General features: G+C 36.0%; 3 protein-coding genes across 4 annotated transcripts; 1 reads left to right on the forward strand and 2 right to left on the reverse strand.

Moving 5' to 3' along the window:
* The first annotated feature begins 714 nt into the window (after nucleotides 1-714).
* LOC142609956 (uncharacterized) lies at nucleotides 715-7482 on the forward strand. Its single transcript, XM_075781683.1, has 5 exons — nucleotides 715-1163; nucleotides 1260-1478; nucleotides 1906-1995; nucleotides 4250-4369; nucleotides 7252-7482. The coding sequence occupies exons 1-5, from the start codon at nucleotides 813-815 to the stop codon at nucleotides 7294-7296; spliced, it is 825 nt and encodes a 274-aa protein (XP_075637798.1). The 5' UTR covers nucleotides 715-812; the 3' UTR covers nucleotides 7297-7482.
* Nucleotides 7483-10744: 3262 nt separating this feature from the next.
* On the reverse strand, nucleotides 10745-17236 carry LOC142610086 (uncharacterized). Of its 2 annotated transcripts, XM_075781799.1 has the most exons (4): nucleotides 16900-17236; nucleotides 14504-16740; nucleotides 13362-14389; nucleotides 10745-12324 (listed from the first exon to the last, which is right to left on the reverse strand). In XM_075781799.1, the coding sequence occupies exons 2-4, from the start codon at nucleotides 16716-16718 to the stop codon at nucleotides 11158-11160; spliced, it is 4410 nt and encodes a 1469-aa protein (XP_075637914.1). In that variant the 5' UTR covers nucleotides 16719-16740; nucleotides 16900-17236; the 3' UTR covers nucleotides 10745-11157. The 2 variants fall into 2 exon arrangements, with proteins under 2 accessions (XP_075637914.1, XP_075637912.1); XM_075781797.1 differs by having other exon boundaries at nucleotides 13362-16740.
* A 1463-nt stretch (nucleotides 17237-18699) lies between these two features.
* LOC142609068 (uncharacterized) lies at nucleotides 18700-19248 on the reverse strand. Its single transcript, XM_075780704.1, has one exon. It carries the CDS (start codon nucleotides 19246-19248, stop codon nucleotides 18700-18702), a length of 549 nt encoding a protein of 182 aa, XP_075636819.1.
* Between the last annotated feature and the right edge of the window lie 616 nt (nucleotides 19249-19864).

The following is a 19864-nucleotide window of genomic DNA, read 5'->3' on the forward strand; positions in this document are numbered from 1 at the left end:
TTTGGGCCCAATAAGTTAAACGGGGCCCGCGGGGCCCGGCGGGGCAGGTCTGGGCCCCGAGAAAAAAACCCGATTATTATTCGGGCCGGGTCCGGGTTTCGGGTCTTGGCCCGCGGGTCGGGTCCGGGTATGCAAAAACCCGGCCCGAACCCGACCCGTTGCCATTCCTATTTGAGAGAGAAGATCTTCTTACGTAAGCCAAAAATATTTTTTAAAAATATTTTAATAATCGGTAAAAAGTTTTAAACATTTGGTAAAATAGTTTCAAACTGCCAATTTTTCAAAATGCTGTTTTAAATTTAATTTTTTATTTATTTCTAACTTCATATTTTTTTAGGTATAATTAAAAAAAATGATTTTGCTAATGTGTGTTCTAATAGTTAATCATTTTTGGAAAAAATTTCTCAAGAATGGAAAAAGTATTGACAACTTTTTCAATTTTTGAAAAAATATTTTCAAAAATAAATGTCTTAATGTGTGCCTTTATAGCATACATTAACCGGACCCTTAAAAAAAAAACCAAACAGATACATTTATTTTTATTTCTCTCAAAAAGAGAAAGATATTAAAAAGAAACATATATAATGGGGCTAAACATGGTATTGGGGCACTTGGGGAAGGGCGAGCCTTTTCTGAACTCAGATTGGGCCAAGAAAATCGACTTTAGTAGTAGCAAAGCATAAACATTAAATAAACAGTGTCTGACACTGTCACTAACAGTGACACCCCTAATTTGATTTCATAATAATAATAATGCTACAAAACCCTTGAAGGAAGAAAAAAGGCCGAAGCAGAAGGCAGAAGCAGAAGAAATGGTGGAAGACACAACACTATACCAACAGTTGCACAAGCTAAGTGGGATAAAATCAGAGGAAGCACTTCATCACTTACTCTCCACTCTTTGGAAGAGCAGACGAACCGGTCTCCGCCCTCCCGAAAAGTCCCACCTTCACTCTCTCCTCAATCTTCCTTCTCTCCCCGAACTCGATCCACTCTTGGCGTGTCTTCGTTCTCTTATCAGAAAATGTGCTCATGACAACGTCACTGGCGACGAACTTCTGAAGCTCTTCCCACCTGATCTTCCTATTGATCTCCAATCCACTCTTCTCTTGTCTTTCCACAAGTTTCAGAATCAGTGGAAACAGGATTTATCCACTCAACAGGTTCTTTCTTTTACAATTTCCTTTTCCTTTTTTTAAAGAGCCAAGAGAAAAGTGTACTTAAAATTTATGTTCTCTTTTGTGTTTTGCAATTCCTAGGATCCGTTGCCTAGGAATAACAGTGTTTCTTATCAAGTGAGAACAAGTGTTCCTCCTCCTCCTTTCGCTTGTTTGCCATCTTCAGAGATTTCTTCTACTGTTACTTCACTATGGCCTCGGCAAGATGATTCCATTGCTCGACTCAATCGGGATGATCTTGGGGCTTTGGCACCGCTTGTTGTTGACACGAATGCCTCTGCCACTCTTCCGGACAACCTGGTCTGTATTTTGATTGAATTTTTCAGGTTGTTTTGTTTGACATACAATTCTTGTATGTGGTTTTCTTGTTGATGTCATAGAAGAATATGTATTAGAGCTTGAGTATATGTGCGCTTGTGGTCAAAATCAGTCTAGAAAAGATTGATATCATAATGAGAGATGGGGAAGAACTTTTTCATCGAAGTTATTCTTGTAAAACTTGGACATATTGGCGTAGTCTTGTAGATTACAAATTTCCAAAATAATGTAAAAGTGTTGTTGCGGTAATCATGCATGACTTGACTTGTACTTTTAAGGGCTGCAATGAAAAAATTCGTACTCACAAAGCAATCAGCATACATAGGGAGTTGAGTGAAAATTATAATTCTATTAAAATGTTAATGTTGGTTTGGCTCATTCCTTTTTATAACTGTTTATTGATTTCTAGGGAACTCTACCCCGCCTCAAGTCAATGACTTGGACAATGCAGAATTGCAGCTCAGCACCAGCTAATAGAATAGCTGTCATCAGCCTTAAGGTATGCAGATCAAAAGCAGCATTCTTTCTTTGATCTAAAAGCCAAGTGAGATTATGCTGGGTGAACCCCTTGAATTTGAATTCCATCATGCCTTAGTTTTTCGTTTGGTATTAGCAAAATTATACTATCAAAGTTCTAATTTCGCTTCAACTGATTGAAGTGTTTATTTTCACTCAAATGTGGAAGTTTGTTAAAGCAATGAAAAAACATGCCTCTCATTGAAGCTTGTGCTACTATTTAAGAAATCTAAACTTTTCTCTATCATCATATATTATAGGATTACTTGAAAAATATATGAATTTATCCTATTCATGTAAGGAAGATCCTATATGTCCTATATTTGTAGTGTGTGGGTGTGTGTGTGTAGAGAGGCCTGTACTTGCCACAAGGAGGTGCGTTTGAGGTAGGCAAGTAGTCGGTGGGGAAAGTAGACAGCCTGGAGTGGGTGGGGAGGCAAAGGTAGCCTATTTGCACCTATCTTTGTCAGGTTATCAGGGTTTTAGAGATTGGTGCTTGATTGTCATTAATGCACTAAAGTATACAAAAGCTTCTATTCCTTGGCTGTCAGTCCAATATTGGAGGACATGCTAAAGCAATAGGAGTCTTTTTTCATTTTGGAATGTATTTTGTCAAAAGAGAGTTAAATGTAGCCTTTCACATCCTATATTTTTGGCCTTTCTTTGTAATAGGTTAGGCCCCCTTCCCATTTGTTATATTCCTAGTTTGGTGTATGGCTGTGTAATCAGAGATGGACTGGTCCTTGTCCAACTTTTGTTTCTTCTAATAAAATGCTTTATTCAGCACACACAAACACACACACACACTGGTCCTTGTCCAACTTTTGTTTCTTCTAATAAAATGCTTTATTCAGCGCATGCACACACACACATATAAATAAGATCTAATAAAATGCCAACAGAAGACTAACTTGGAATTGGGGAAAATAAATCCAAAACATTTAAAAATTATTAAAAAGTTCTATATTCAACTCATTGCCAAAATATCCTAAATTGGTAGGTGGGGAGGATAGGATGTGTTGGTAGCCCACTAAGAGAAGGGATTTTGAGGTTACTAGATATTACTGGGTGTTGACCTGTATTAGTGATCACTCCTTCCCTTGGAAGAGCGTTTAAAATTTCGAAAGCCAAAGGTCCTGTCTAGAGTCGCTTTCTTTGTCTGGACTGTAGATTTGGGGAATATATTGACGATTGATAATTTACAAAAAAGGATTGTTTGGATTTTGGACTGGTGTTATATGTGTAAAGGTAGTGGGAAATCAGTAGACCATTTGTTACTTCATTGCCCTATTGCTATTGAGTTGTGGTCAATGGTTCTTGTTTGGAATCCATTTGGTGATGCCTGTGATTGCAGTTGACCTATTGGCTTGTTGGCAAGGAAAGTTTGGATGTTATCGTAATGGTGTTACTTGGAGGGCTATCTCTCATTGTTTGATATGGAGTGTTTGGCGGGAGAGGAATAACCAAATCTCTAAGGATTTGGAAAGGACATTATTAGATTTGAAACTGCTTTTCTTTGGAACTTTAATAGATTGGATGTCAGTTGTAGGAAGTCACTCTTTATTTTGGAATTGTGATTTGATAGATGTTTGTAATTTGAGTGTTTGATTGTTTTTAGATCTCAATTGTATACATTTTGTATACTTGGGTGACTATTTTTTTGGTTCAATAAAATTTAATTATTTATCCAAAAAAAAAAAAAAAATCCCAAATTGGTCGGAGTTGTAAAAAATTGCAAGTCTTCTCCTCAGTTTCTTCAAAACTAACCATAACTTGTAAATTAAAAACTTAGATTAAAAGGTTCTTTAAACGTAGCCTCCTTAGATCACATTATTCAAAGTCATATATAAAGTGATTAAATTCACATTTTCCAATTAGTTAAGGCTTTTAGGGTAACTAGTAAATTATCATTGCATCAAAATACAAAATAAAAGGTTTTGAGTTCGAAACTTGTCTTTCACTCAGTCAAGAGCCTTGTAATTTAACTGGTTGGCATCTCTTGGTGTTTCCAATGGAGGCATCTAAGGTTCAAATCCTTCCACCTTCAACTATTATTATCAAAAAAGCTTGTCTTTTACTCAATAGTTCTCGTTAAGTTAAGTATTCCACATGTTGGACCCCATTCATTGAAGAAAGGATTGGGTCACATTTGAGAGAAGCATTACAATATTTTTCAAGTTGTTAAATTCAAGGGCCCATTTTTTTTTTTTGTAATTTTATTTTCAAATTGTTTGCAGTTGCAAGACTTCAGCAAGTCTCCTTTAGGTGAAATGGAGGTGAAGTTTCAGCTAACTAGAGACACACTTGAAGCTATGTTGAGATCAATGACCTACATTAGTGAACAACTCTCAAGCATGGTAAGCATTTTCTTTATCATAGAATTAAATTCATAATTGGATCACATTGACACACGAAAGGACTGGATTTCTGAAATTGTAACTATATGAAACACTTTGGAATTAAGAACAACTTCTTGGACAAAAAATGTAGTTTAGCCCATAAAATCTAATTATCAATACGTAGAAATTAGCGTAATTAAGTTTTTCTTTTTTAGGGATCTCTAGTATGTTTGAGGTGTTGAACACCCCCCTCAATAATAATAATAATAATGTCAAGGAAATCTAAGATCTCATTCTTTTGACTCACTATTTGAGTTCAAATAGTTTTTTATTTTATTTATATTTTTTATTTTAAATAAGCAATTAATTATTAAAAATGAAAAAAAAAACCTCAATTACATGATGAATATGCATTCCCCTCAAGAATTTCAATCCAATATAAATATGATCTAGAAAATTAGTAAAAGAAGGACAAGAAGCCTCACCAATCACAATTTACCAATTGTAAGCAGATTGTGTGAGGTTTAATCTTAACAAATAGTCTTCTTAATATAAAATTATTATTATTATTTTTATATTAATATAAAAATTTTTTTTTTTGATAAGTTTTATATTAATATAAAATTAATATATATTTTTTTAATATGTTTGTGTGTGTGTGTTCTTTCCATATGATCCACATGAGGTATAGAAGAGCTACATTCCAGAAAAAAATTATACTTATGTCAACGAAAAAACCTTTCTAGCTAAAATAAACTGTCAGCTACCTTGTTCAGCATCACCCATTGAACTCCAAAGATAGAAGAAACAAGGAACCATAACTCTTTTGCTAAAAGCAATGTAGCAATAGATGATCAACAAATTCATCACTACATATACATAAGCAACGCCTTGACAATAATGAAATTCCATCTAATATTATCTACAGCTAAGACGGACGTTGACTTTCCACACAATTTTTTTGAAACTTTGTTACACCAAATACTCGTCCCTGGAAACTGCACTTTATAATAAATTTTAATGCTTCGTAGTAAGAGTGAACACTGAATTTTTCGTTATGGTTTAAGCTTCCATTTCATACAAGCAGCTTCATTAGCCAACATAGTACTTAGAATACAACACGTTTATAAAAGTATCAACAAGGTGCAACTCTCAATCATGAAAAGCATGAATAAACTAGGGGTGGGATCCACACATGAAGCCCATTGACCCCATGGGATTCCTAATAAGAGAACAAGGAAGCATCTCCTTATTCTCAGACCTCTCAGCAATTGAACAAAAACCTAGGAGCACTTCCTTTAAGTTTGTTCCCCACACCAGACATCATGCCAAATTGGATCCTTCTTGCATCTCCTACCCCAAATGAAACAAAAACAAGCTAGTCTATCCTAACTAGCTATGATACTTCTTCAGAGACAACACCCATGAGGCCTCTGCACTTCCTTATAAGTTATAATTCCAATTATCATGTGCCTCTCAATATTCTAATGCAACAAACCCAACATAGCTTGATTAAAAAGAGCAGGATTTCCTCATCCCCAACCCCTCGTATTTCATAGAAGACCAAACTGTATTCCAATCCAACAAATAAAACTTAAATTCTTCATTGGATTCACCCCATAAAAATTATTGTGGAGCTTCTTGATCATATTAGTCACATGAGTAGGAAATGATGAATAGAGATGGAAAACAGGTGGGTTTGACAACTAAGTACTCTAAAGAAGCGTAAGCCTGTCACCATTATTATACAAGTGAAGTTTCTTCCATCCAACTTATATTGTTTCCATCCTTTCTATAGCTGTGATCCATACTCAAGTAGCCTTGAAGGAGAGCCCAAGAGCAAATTGAGAGAGGTCATAGGTAGAGATCCCACATTATAGCACAATAATGCCGCCACTCCTCAACAAGATGGTCTTATCTGTAAGAAAGAGGTGAGACATTGTCAATACGCCTCTAGTACTGCCCTTCACTTGGAAACTAGAAAGAAACTGGCTACGGATCTCCATAACCACATTGAACAATTGGGGAGGGAATAGGTCCCCCTGCCTCAACCCTAAAGCTATTAAAATTTCTAGAAGGGTGCGATTAACTAGAACTAAGAATCTAACTATGGAAATATGAGAAACTGTCTATCTCTTCCTTTTATCTCCAAAGAAAAATGTTCCCAATAAGTAAATAACACAATACCAATTCACATGGTCATGTCTTTTCAATACTAATGACTCTTGGAACCGACTCCTTGATTTTACTGTTGAGATATTCATTAGATTATTTGATTATGAGTTTTCAAGGGGTTTCAACTGAAAACAACATAGTTGGATTAAAGTTCAGCCATGCTAATTTGAGGGGCGGTGACAGTTGGATATATAATATGTAAAACTGTTGATGTTTAAATCCTCTTTTTGGTGAGACTTTACTCTGAGCAGAACATTTTACTTTATTAAGGAAATATTGGTATTGGCTTCGAGGTTGGTAAGTGGTTTTTGTTTCCAGCCTGGGAGCCTTCTAATCAAGTCTTGATGTCTTGCAACATATATTTTTAGTGGTCTGATGTTGACGGTAAACAATGCATGTGAAGTACTTGCATGCTTTGCATATATCTTATGTGGGTGCAACACTTGATTAATTCAAACTTTGTTTTTCGTATTTCTATTGTACTGATTTTTCTCAAGGTTATTGTGGAAATTAATTTAGTATTGAAGCGACATCATTGATTAAACTTCTATTATGATGATAGATAGCTGATAGTAAGACTAAGGGAAATTCTTTGATTTAGTTATTGAAAAATGGATTATTTAAGGCACATGCATCAAGGTCTGCTTAATTGTTCTGTTTCATACGCATTTTAAAGTCAAAAGCAGTAAGTCTGAGCTTGTCTTGTGGACAAATGTCTTTGGCAGGTTGGGACTTCATCAATGCCAGCACATAAGAAGCAAAGGCAGTAAATTCCATTTTGTCCTCTCTCTCTCTCTCTCTCTCTCTCTCTCTCCCCCCCCCCCCCCCCCCCCCCCCCCCCAATCTCTTTTTTTTTTCTTTCTTAATTGGCAATGCCATCCATACCCTATCTGTACCTAAATAGTTTTCTAATGAATTTCTAATTTATAATGCCATCCATGTCTTCGATTTGCAAATACCAAATCTGATTCAAGTCAGCCAGAATCCCCTCCACCTTGCTCATGCACTCTTATTATTATTATTATTATTATTATTATTATTATTATTATTATTTTGGGGGGGGGGGGGCCATTGCAAAAGTATAGGTGATGGAATTATTTAATTTATTGGTCCCCCCCTCCCCCTTTTCCTTCTCCTTTGGCAAGTTAATATGTGGAGGATCTTGGTCATCCTTGTAATGAACTGATGAGTGATGAGGCTTCTCTTATGCATCCTGAAAAGTTTTATATTTCTCACTTCAGGCACCTTTTGCAAATTTTACTTATCAAAAAGAGAAGTTTTATATATCAGTTATACTTTTACATTAACTTCGGGATGTGGGAAACCATGTGGGCTTTATCATCATTGTTTGTTTTTATGCATTTATTAAAGCCATGAGCGCTGCTAACAATGCCCAAGAAGAAGAAGAAAGGAAAGCCATATGCATGCTTTCTATTTCTTACTGGCTTTCTATTTCTTACTCTTTTCAAGAATTATTTGTTAAATCGAGTAACTATGATATGACAGCATCCCATTAAAGTTGATGGAACCTCATCCTTGTTTATAATGCTGAAGTTTTATGGTAATTTACACCAAAAAAACAACTATAAAATGATCAGGTAATTTTATCGTTTTGTACCTTAAGAATAACTAGTGCATCAATTTATGAATTTATTATGAATTTTTTTTTTTTTTTTGTGAAACAATTTATTAAGACTGTTATAGATACTTAAATTGTCTTACATGATTTCAATTAATTATGTCAAAACGACGGGGAGGGATCCAGAAACGTTCGCCTCCATTTGCGAACAATGTACATTTTAATTAATAATTTAACATAATGACAAATGGTAATCAACCATCATTTTAAGTTTCCTGAGGATCCAAGAAAGATGGGGGTAAACATCACATTAATACAGCCCCCCAATAGAGTTTATAGAGATATAACCCTTTTTTATCCCAACAAGTCTAATCATTTTCATTTAAAAGCATGGATTAAGATGTGCACTGTTGAGTGTAATAATCATAAACTCTAGTAAAACTATTGTGATTCATTATTTAAATAAGTCTAATCATTTTCATTTAAAAGCATGGTTCAAGATGTGCACTATTGAGTGTAATAATCATAAACTCTAGTAAAACTATTGTGATTCATTATTTAAGGAATTTGACGCTAAGGCTATGTTTGGTTGGAGGTGAAATAGGAAAGACAGAAAAGAAATGAGAGAGAATAGGTTTTGAGGTTGTTTGATAAGGAGAGAAAAGTAAGAGGTTTTTGGTGGGGCAAGTATTTTCTCTCCTATCCAACCAAAAATTGATCCCTCCAAAATGGAGAGCAAGTGGGAACGAAAAAGGATTGGTCATTTTACACAAAAATGTCTTCTCCAAATTTCAAAGTGTTTTGGTTTTTGTCTTTTTCTCCCCTTATTTCTCATACATTTTTTTTTTTTGGCTTTGTTTCTTCTTATCGTTCAGTTTAGTTTTTATTTTTGGCGTTCATCATTTTTTCCTTCACTTTTTTTTTTTTTTTTGAGTTCTTGTGCTCATCTATTATTTTTTCAATGAAGTGTCCATCTATATACAAATTTTTAATAAACATATAATGTGTAGTTTTTTTTTTTTTTTTTTTAAATCTAATAAGGGCATGAGAGTAAGTTTATACAAATTCTATTTTTTCTTCTCCAAGTTTTCTCCTTAACCAAACAAAAGAGTTTTCCATCTCTCCAACTAAACACACGTGAGGGAAAACTAAACTTTTTTATTTTATTTTTTAATTTTTTTACCATTTTCTATCCTTTCACTTTCCATCTCCCCAGCCAAGCGAAGACGCCATCCTTTTCATAAAAACAAATTCGACAATAAGAGTGAATTTTAGTACCATCAGTTTCAATTCAAAAGTATGCATACTATGTGTGGTATTTGTAATTTTCCCAAAATTGAAATTATTGTTATTTAAATTGTAAAATAATTAGCCAAATTGTATTGATGTGTCCAATGAATAATTTCATGATATGAATCTCCACTGAAAACAATATTAAAAAAAATGGATAAAATAAGTAGTCATTGACATTCCATTTGCACAATGTTCTATGTATCTTTTTTGTAAGTAGAGTTGAATAGATTTTTGGCAAGCTTGGTTGAATTTGGATTTACCAATGATTTTTTTTTTTTAAATTACACTTCTAAATATTGTTGAAAGAATGATCAAATAGAGTTAAAGATTCATGTAACTCAACTGGTATTTGCTGATGCTTCCAACAAAACATCTATGTTTCACATTGTCAAAAACCTTATAACTCAATTGGTTGGTTCTTCCTGATGTTTTTAATAGAGCCATTTAAAGTTCAAATCACCCACCCTCAACTATTGAAATTATTATAAAAAGAAACTAAAATAAGAACATTGTAACCATTGTTGACCCATTGAAATATTAATGAACCTCGTAAGTTTGTAACCATTAATGACAAGCCTTAGATTCTACCATTTCATATTCCCTTTATCACTTAAATTTAGTCCAACTCCTTCCTCCGCATTGACAATCATTCCATTTATCCGTAGTGTTCCTCAATGTAACTTAAAATTCAACAAGGTAATTTATATTTTTTCACCCTATTCTTTTAGTCTTCTACCACATTTACAATACCCCAAACTATCAATTTATTCGATTGACACCCTAATTTGAGAGCGTTGTATCAATATACTGCTTATTGTCTAAATTATAAGTAATATTACACAAAAAATTATGAATATTCATTGCAACCATTGAGGATAATTTTGTTGGTGCTATTACTATCACAGGTAAGTTGTGTCGAATCAACATTGGGATTCAAATCACCTACAAAATAATTATACCAAATTTGGTCTCATTTAATGCCCACTTTAGATGGCAGGGGGCACATTAATATAATTATTTCAAATTGGGATGGCCATCATGAAAATTGATAGTTTGGGGGAAATTGCATACGATGTGGAAGTTCAGGATGAAAAAATGTAATTTCTCCGATTCAAAATCACAATTCACAAACCATAACCTGCTGTTCTCAATTTGACAAAAGAAAAAATAGCAAAGCCCACTTTCAACTACAAAAACACATCATTCTCTTTTAACACAAAACAATAAAGAAAAATGAAACACAAACCCCAAATAAAATCAAATCATTCACCAGGGTTTAAGGTAATTAGGACTTAGTGCTGATCAAAGCTGGGGAATATGGAAAGGGGAAATGGGGGGAAAAAAAATAAAAACAAATCACAGCAGAATCTATATATATCTAAAAACCATCACATCATTAATTTTACATCCAAAAAATAATTTACAGTATACAATTTCTCAAAACAATCTCTCTCCCAATAAGCCTCAAACTACTCAATCTCAAAAGGTAGGACTTCACACTTCAAGAACTCAAGCCAAAACTCATTCTTGAAGAAAGCAATGCATCAACAAAATATAAAAACAGAGAACGCAACTACGACTAACCAAACCAGGATGGTACCAAGCTACACAATCAAAAGTCCATTATCACAAAAGGAAACCACGAGGAAAACCACAAAACTCTTTCCTTGTCTTTCTCTTCTTAAATCCTCATTTTCAATCAGAATTGCTCGAGCTAGAGCTGGAATCGGAACTTGATCTTGATCTATGATATTTTGCCTCATTTTTTTGTATTCAATGTATTGTGTATGTTCGAACTGGAATTCTCAGATGTTTCATCAGATCCAAGTTCTAGTTTATCAGCAGCAACTGCACTAATTTCTTCAACACCAGGTCCTACATCGCTTGATTCAATCTCCTTGGCAGAACCCACTTCGAATGTTTCTACAGATGCTGATTGATCCTTTGAGTCTGAGAATTCGGGCAGCTCACGAAGATTAATTTCAGAGACTTGCTTGAGCACAATATGAATATCTTCCAGGGATTTTGCATCAACAACTTTCAAGTTTGAATTTGTTTCCACATGATCATCATCAGCAGCAACTGCACTAGTTTCTTCAACACCAAATCCTGTATCACTTAATTTAGTCTCCTTGGCAGAATCCACTTCATATGTTTCTACTGATGCTGATTGATCCTTTGAATTTGACACTTCTGGCAGCTCACGAAGATTAACATCTGAGACTTGCTTGAGAGCAATATCAATATCTTCCAGAGATCTTGTATCAACAACTTTCAAGTTCGAATTTGTTTCCACATGATCATTGGATTCTTCCACAACTAGCCAATCATCAATCATGCTGGGAAGGATGACTTCCTCAACATCTACTCCTTCACGAAGTTGCTTAAAAGCCAAGTCAATATCTACAAGTGATCTTGCTTCAAGAGCAGGGAGGTCCAGCTCAGGCAAAGTTGATTTTGAATCTTTGGGCAACAAATCAAAGTCCGTGCTCCCAACGTTAGTTTCCTCTGGTATCAGCTTAGAATGGAGGGATTCACCAACAACTTCTTTGACACTAAAGTCTCCAACTGTGTCCAATTCTGACAACAATCCTTCATCAATCTCTTTTATTTCATCAGCCTCTTCGTTGATATTGTGCTTGGAAACGTGAGAACCATAAGCTTCTGTCAAATAGCTGAAGTCTTCTGAGACCTTAATCTGGTCCTCATTTACAATTCCCTCAAGGATATCAGCTTTCAAATCCACTCCACCAGTGTGTGAATTAGAATCAGGACTCTCAGCTGGGATATGCATTTGGGTGGAATCAGAAACCAAGGAAGACATATCTGGCAGAGATTTATCCTCAGTATCATGGACTTCTGTCACATCTCCATTGTCTATGATTCTCACAACCTCAGTAGATTTTGCCAGGATGCTAGATGACTCCTGCAAAATGTCAAAGCAGCCACAGTTGGTTTCATATATCAACTGCTCTGAATAATTGTGCTCTAGCGATGACCATACCATTGAAGATCAATTGATCAAACCAACTTGGTTTTCTGACGAATATAAGATAAAGAGTCCATTCGGGAACAACTTATTTAGCTTAAACTGAAATTTTTTTGCTGAAGATACTGTAAATAAAGCTAAAAAGTAACTGAAATAGTACAATGAGACCCGTGAATAGTACCAAAAAGTGCATAGGACCCATGAATAGTACAAAAAATAAGCTGAATAGTAAAAAAAGTTGACTTTTTAAGCCAATGCTAAACACAACCAAAGAGGGCAAATAAAATTGAGACAATCAAAGTGCCATGTATCACACATGTATAGTTCAAACAAACATGCAAGTATTACAATGCAAGAAATGCAGATAGATCATCAGAATTATGCACGAGAGAAATTTTAAAAGGGGAAAAAAATGTTCCAAGTTGGCATCAGGTATAACAAGAATCTCTCCTGTAAGGGTACATTAATCAGACACAAAAGTTTGGCATAGATATAAGCATTGTGCACCCATATGTCCAATAAATGAATTAAACATTCCTGCTTCTGATTTTAAAAAGGAGCACCTTTCTTTTCCACTTGCCGTGTCCCTTATGGTAGTTTATCTGGTACAAATATACCCTTCTGCAGAACCATCAAATAAGTAGGAAACAACTTAAAAAAAAAAAGGCACCAAGGCCTTAATAGATAGGAAGTCATTTTATTTTTGTCAGGTTGGGTGTGTCTAAATGACTTGAACAAGTCAGGTACCAAATCTAACTATTCCATACTACAGCAAGTTACAAAGTAAAACACACTTAATAATGGCAAATTAATAAACATAATAATAAATATTTCAAATTTTCAACCCATTACTGAAGTGAAGATTTAAAATTTTAATAAAAAAGATCAATCATTCGAAACGAAGCATCACAAGAAATATAAGGAAAAAAGAATTGAAGCAAAATAACAAGAAGCATATTATTTGGATGACTTACCCTGTGCTCATCACGATCAACAAAAGCCTCAACCATAGATTTATCTGAATAAGGTAAATGTTTCTCCAACTCACATTGAGGATTCTCTCCAGAAGGTACATACTGACCACTGTAACCCAAAGAAATCACCTTCACATTTAAATCATGGTGGGGACCAGCATCAATATCTGAAACAGGACTTAAGGACTGGACTTTGTCCTGTTCGAATTGAATAATTTCCTCCTCATTAGATGGATGGTCCTTCATGCACTCAGTTTCTGAAGTAGAATGATTGGAAAGAGTCCGTGAAACTGTAACTTGCTCAGTTGCCAAAGAAGGCTGTTCCTCTGAGACAGAGGAAGATAAATAATTGAAAGGAATATGTTGGGAAGGAGAAATCACTGAATCCAACTTCTCACCCCCATCTCTCTGTCCCCCAATGTGGATCTCTGCATCATCAAAACTTGATGACTGAACTTGGTCCTGTTCAGGCTGAAAGACTACATCTTTATGCATAGAACCTTCCCCTACAGATTCATAATCTAATGAACTTGATGAGTAAATTTGATCCTGCTCAAGCTTCAGAGTCTCTTCCTTACCTATTGCATGTCGCTCAGCAGGTTCAGTTTCTATTCTAGATGAAATTAAATTTTCAGAAGCCAAGTAGCTCTCATGCACATCTTGATGGAACCCAACAGGAATCTCGGAATCAACACTCAAGGAGCTTACTTGATCCTGTTCATGAGGAAAACTTTCTTTCTCATACGCCATACCCTCCTCCTCTACTGATCCAATATCAGGTGAAGATGAACTCGAATCAACAGAAACAAGCTTAACCACAGATTGAGGCACCACAGATCCATTTTGATCACCTACGTTAACTCCTGAAGACTCAACCTGCAAAACATCATCCTTAGCAAACTCTTGTAATTCACTCAACCTTGGTTCCTTTTCATCCAATGGATGTGCTTGAGAGGAAGCTGCATGCATTTCTTCATGATTAGGAACATCATTCACTATGCTTGCACCGTGCAATTCAGGTCCCTTATCTGCAATAGGAACAGTTGTTTCAATGCATGCTGGAGGTGAACCCATTTCAGATATCTCGAGTTGCAAATCAGAAGAAATGGATGAAAAAGAGAGGATCTTTTTATTTTTTTCACCTGCAGAGGGGCTTGAATCATAAACGGGCTCATGTTGATTTTCATCTACCTCCCCACTCATAAAGCGGAAATCTGGCACCTCCAGAGAAGGTTGCATTGAACTGCCAGATTCTTCAATATCATCGCTTCTAGGCTCAAAATTTGTTGATGCTTCTCTTATCACATCAGGTATTTTCTCATCTATTTCTGACAATGATGACAGACTTGATCTGCTGCTGTATGCCTCTCCAACTGGTTCTGTTTTGAAATGAGTTTCACCAATATTGAGTTCCAGAGGAGTAGCTGCCCCTCCTGTTTCAACTGAGCTGGGATCCATTTCAGAATGATTTTCCACTTGTCCTAATATAATCTCAACCTCATTGCGGTCTCTCTGCTCAACTGGTTCAATCTCCAGAGAATCAACATCTTCAGAGGATTGACTTCCACGTTCAACATGATCAGAAACATGGTCAATGCTGTATATGAGTTCTGTTTCTTGGCCAAAGTCTTTTTCATTAATCTTCTTGTCATCTTGATCAGCAGCAGAAATCACAGATTCAGTATCAGGAATGGAACTCAACTTTGATTCACTGATTTCACTTGACTGTCTCTCGAATAAGGGATAGCTTGTTCCCTCTGAAGCAAAATGTTCCGGTACAAAATAGGGTCTGAACTTAATATCATGCCTCTCTTGCCTGTGACTCCCTAAGACTGATGGCCCCAAACTGAAACTTTCATGTCTACGGAAGAACAGAGTATCTTTCTGGTGAGATGTCATAAACTCATGTTGAAAACTGTCTCCCTTGAGATCAGGTTTTTCTTCATTTGGGTCATAAGGAAGATCAAAAGGATTTCGTCTTGGCACCAATCTTGATGGTGCAGAACCAGGTGGGGTATAGGAATCATAAGGGAGATCAAAAGGATTGCTTCTTACTGTCGAAATATGTGGAACATTGAAGGGAAGATCAGCACCATCTAAGTCTATTAAATTCTTCTCAGCTACCAATCTCATATTTTTCCGTGCTCTCCTCCTTGAAATGAGATTCTCCAAGCGTTGGTTCCTCTCGAGCTCTGAAGTCCCCAGATCCATGAGATTCTTTTCATCATCCTCTGTCCACTTGATTGCAGATTTACTCTCATCCTCTTTGCCTCCCTGTGCTTCTTCTTCCTCCTCATCTTCGTTTTCATCAACACCATCTTCTACTTCTCCATGATTTTCCAATTCTTCCTCTGACTCAACACTGCCATTATTATTCTTATGAGACCTCTCCGAAGCAACATCTGACTCATCATGGGACGTATGAATGGGTTGTGGAGCTTCCAAATCCAAAAGTGGGTGGAGCTCATCAAGCATTGGCATGAAATCAGCCATTGAAGCATCTGGTGATGAACTCTCCGCTAGATCAGACCCTGAATCCGAAGATCCATCACCATTGCCATCACCATCACCATCACCATCACCATCATTACGAGATAAGTCCAAATGACCTCGCTTATGAGCATCAACTAACTCTTCCTGAGTCTCATCACCTCCCAATTCAAGAATCTCGTCACCCACATTTGGAACCACAAAATACTGATTCTCAAGAGCTTCCCCCTCGCTTAACAAACCTTCAACCTCGGACTTCTCATATATTTCCCTCTTCTTTTCCAACTCCAAACCATGAAACTCTCTATCAACTTCCTCGATTACTCGCTTCTCTGACTGAATTCCCAACGAACCATTTTCATCAAGCAATGGCACATAATCAACAAAACCATCATCAAATTCAGCTTTACCAACTTTATCTTCCACAGAACAAGCACCCTCAATAGCCTCCTCCTCTACTATATCCCCCCCCTTTCCTGCGTATCTCTCTACAACAAAGCTCTCATTTTTATTATCAACAACAACACTGGTATCCCCAGAAACCCCAGCCTTAAGAGATGAAATATTATCATGGGCATGGCTAGAGTATTCATCTTTTTCAATTTCAGGAATGTGGGGTTGCCCAAAACTCAAAAGGGTTCCAAGGAGAACAGCAGTGCAGAACAAAACAGGGGATGCAGAGACCAAAATGGAAAATATAAAAGGAAAAGATCTATACAGAAATAACAAGAAACAAAGCAAACCCACAAGGAATGGATGATTACAAACTGATCTATAACATGTTTTGATTGATGTGATCACAATTTTCCTCATTTGAACTGAAATTTCCAATTTTGATCCCATTTCTCTCTCTGATGTTCTTTTCATTTACAATCTGTTTCTGCACAAACTATACCATAAACAAACAAATGGGCATTCATTAGATCATGAAAACCAGGCCCCCCCAAAAAAAAAAAAACTTGGGAAAGAATTTAAAGCATAATCCCACCTGAAATTGTTAAAGTAAATGAAAAATTCAGAGGAGTTAGATGAAGATCAGATTCAATACCTGAGAGAACCAGAAATTCAGAGAAAGTGACGCGTTAGTTAGAGGTTTGAATCTGTAAAAGTAAAAGAGGAAAAGAGTGAGCAGCTTGGAGATTTAGGAAAGCAAAGATAATGGGAATCCTCTGCTTTTTTTGATCTTTGATCTTTTCTCCTTTTCCTTTACTTTTTTTTCTTCTTCTCAATGACTTTACAACAACAAAGAATACACATATATTTTTTTGATGAATTACGACAACAAAGAATTTGGTATGGAGAGGTGTATGCGTGCATATATGTAATGATATTTGAGAGATAAATATAGGGACGGCACGAAAAGAAGTTGGAATGAGAAAGAGATTGAGAAAGGAATGTTTTCACTTTACTATTTCTATATATTTTTTGAATATATTATGTCATCGTCCGACTTTAACTACTTTTCCTGTTGGAAGACAGAGACTCTTCTATTTTAACATGCAATGTTTTGCTATCATCATAATTTAGTATTTAGCAAAAAAAATAAAAAATCATAATTTAGTAAGTAGTAATCTCCTACTCACTCAATCAATGCCATTAAATTTCATACATTATGATATTAGTTCGTTATTAACTTTAATATTAGCCACGTCATTGTGTATCAATGTTAGAATGGTTAAAGATTGAAATGAGATAAGAATGACACATGTGGCATGATGGAGCAAATTGGTCTCAAAGGGCATGGCTTAGTTATTGGTTAAAACTTAAAATAGTTAATTATATATATGGGGGGTGGTGACTGGTGTGGTGTGGGGATGATGATGACTTCCTCGGGCAAGGACATTTATTCTTAACTTTGCTTTCTTCACAAGTTGGCGGTTGTAAACTACAGATTATTGTCTCTCACCTTTATGGCTGGCCATCCCAAGTAGGAAGCTTTATAATTTGATCTAATATAATCCAGCAGAAAGCCACTCACACTATATTTCATTCTAAATAATTATATATTCATATGGGATCATATAATTTTTGGACCCCTCCCTCTTCTTCTCCCTCTCTCTCTCTCTCTCTCTCTCTCTCTCTCTCTCTGCATGTTAAGAGTTTTGTAACTCAACTGGTTGATACATAATAATGCTTTCAAAACATCTAAAATTAAATCCCTCATTCTCCCATTGTAACTATTAAATTGAAAAATATATAAATAAAAAAACCCTCGATGCATGTCAGCATCTATTTGCTAGACATTAGCCTCTTTCCACCCCATATGTGAAGGTTTTTCTACCTTTCTTATGGGTTTTTTTTGTTGTCCCCTATGTAGATCCCAAGTTGACCTTGTAGGGCTGTCTTCCGTGTTGGTGACAATCATGCTGCCCTCAAAAACCCAATGTAAATTGGGTGACCCTCAAAAACCCTTTTGGGGTGGATCGGTCCAGATCTAGCTTGAACAAGTTCAAATCTAAGCTACATTGTACCAAAATGTTTGGATCTCAAGGTTGGAGTTTTGGCACTGGATGGGTTCCTCCTCATTGCTACTGAGCATCTGCGTTTTCACAGTAGGAGGCTCTTTCTTTTAATAATGTGAAGTCCTTAATCAAAATTTACATGAAAATAACAGGTGAATAAAAAATAAAAAATATCTTAAATTGTAATTATCAAATTATCTAAAAGAAAAAGAAAAGAAATTTTTCTTAAGTTTAAATTGTCAAGTCACGAGTTCTTGTAATAAAAATGGTAAAATGTGTACTTGTAAGCCCTTTATGTCAAGCTAATAAATACATTGAAATTTAAGTGAGAAATTTATGAAGTGAATATAACTATTTTTTTTTTGATGGGAAACTACAGAAAAACTTTATTCATGACTTGGCAAAGAAATTACATCATGGATCAAAGCTTGCTCAATGAAGCAAGGATTTTGTTCAATCCAAACCGTGAAGTTAGCAATGCTAGAGGCATGCTTTGCTAAAATGTGTGCAGGAATATTTCCTTGTCTCCTAGTGTGAGAAAACTGGACACTTCTAAACTCCCGTACGATGTCTAGAATACCCTCTATAATGGATGCTACAGACTGGGGTGGAGGGGACAGTTCACATAAAGCTCTGAAAATAATCATCGAGTCACCTTCTATTATAATATCTTGAACTCCCACGTCTCTTGCAAAAATTATTCCTGCCTTAAACGCCTTTGCTTCAGCCTTGAGCGCACCAAGTGGTGCATGGAGTTTCTTGGACATTGCAGCTTCCAATCTTACCCTGTCATCTCGAATAGTCACACCCACCCCAGTAGCTTTTTGATTTGAAAAAACCGCACCATCTACGTTCACTTTAAAACTATTCGATGAAGGTGGACGCCAACCCTGCCTCTCGTCACTCTGTAGGACCTGGACTTCAATATCCTCCATTGCTGCATTGTATTCTTCAATGTACTGGGTTGCCTAGTTCATAATAGTCTTTCCTAATTTCCTTGCACCGCCCAGTTTGACCTCGTTTTTGTTGTGCCATAGTGCCCAAGCTATTGTCACGAACTGCAATACCTTGTCCAACTCCACCTGATCCTCCATCAGTATCAACCACATCAAGTCGTGGAAATTTTGGCAGCATGTAGACCGTTCTAAAATTACCAACTTTGAGCACTCCCACACACCTCTTGCTTTTGGGCATGTCCAAAGGACATGTTGGATAGATTCAACCTCCTTTCTACACTCATCACAGTAAGCATCCTGAAACACTCTTCTCTTTGCAAGATTTAACTTTGTTGGCAGCATATCCCTACATGCTCGCCAAGTGAAGTGTCTCACTTTATGGGGAAGGGGAAGACTCCATATCATATTCCAGAACCGGCGTTGTAAACTTCCATCTGAAGAACCACCCATATTAGCTTTCCGGGCCATTCGCAATGCTACTGTGTACGCGCTTTTTATAGTAAAAATACCATTTGACGATTCAGCCTATATTTGCTTGTCCACAGGTAATTTGGAACTTATTGGGATACTTTTTATAATATCAACTTCGAAAGGC

This window comes from Castanea sativa, chromosome 9 (genome assembly GCF_040712315.1).
Source record: "Castanea sativa cultivar Marrone di Chiusa Pesio chromosome 9, ASM4071231v1".
Classification (NCBI taxonomy): domain Eukaryota; kingdom Viridiplantae; phylum Streptophyta; class Magnoliopsida; order Fagales; family Fagaceae; genus Castanea; species Castanea sativa.

Excerpts from the sequence above, each read along its gene's own strand:
- LOC142609956 (XM_075781683.1), top strand. The coding sequence starts at position 813 with ATGGTGGAAGACACAACACTATACCAACAGTTGCACAAGCTAAGTGGG. Across the intron at positions 1,164-1,259 it reads AGGATTTATCCACTCAACAG|GATCCGTTGCCTAGGAATAA; the intron begins GTTCTTTCTTTT and ends TGCAATTCCTAG. Across the intron at positions 4,370-7,251 it reads GTGAACAACTCTCAAGCATG|GTTGGGACTTCATCAATGCC; the intron begins GTAAGCATTTTC and ends TGTCTTTGGCAG.
- LOC142610086 (XM_075781797.1), bottom strand. The coding sequence starts at position 16,718 with ATGAAAAGAACATCAGAGAGAGAAATGGGATCAAAATTGGAAATTTCA. Across the intron at positions 12,325-13,361 it reads TTGATCGTGATGAGCACAGG|GAGTCATCTAGCATCCTGGC; the intron begins GTAAGTCATCCA and ends GACATTTTGCAG.
- LOC142609068 (XM_075780704.1), bottom strand. The coding sequence starts at position 19,248 with ATGGAGGATATTGAAGTCCAGGTCCTACAGAGTGACGAGAGGCAGGGT.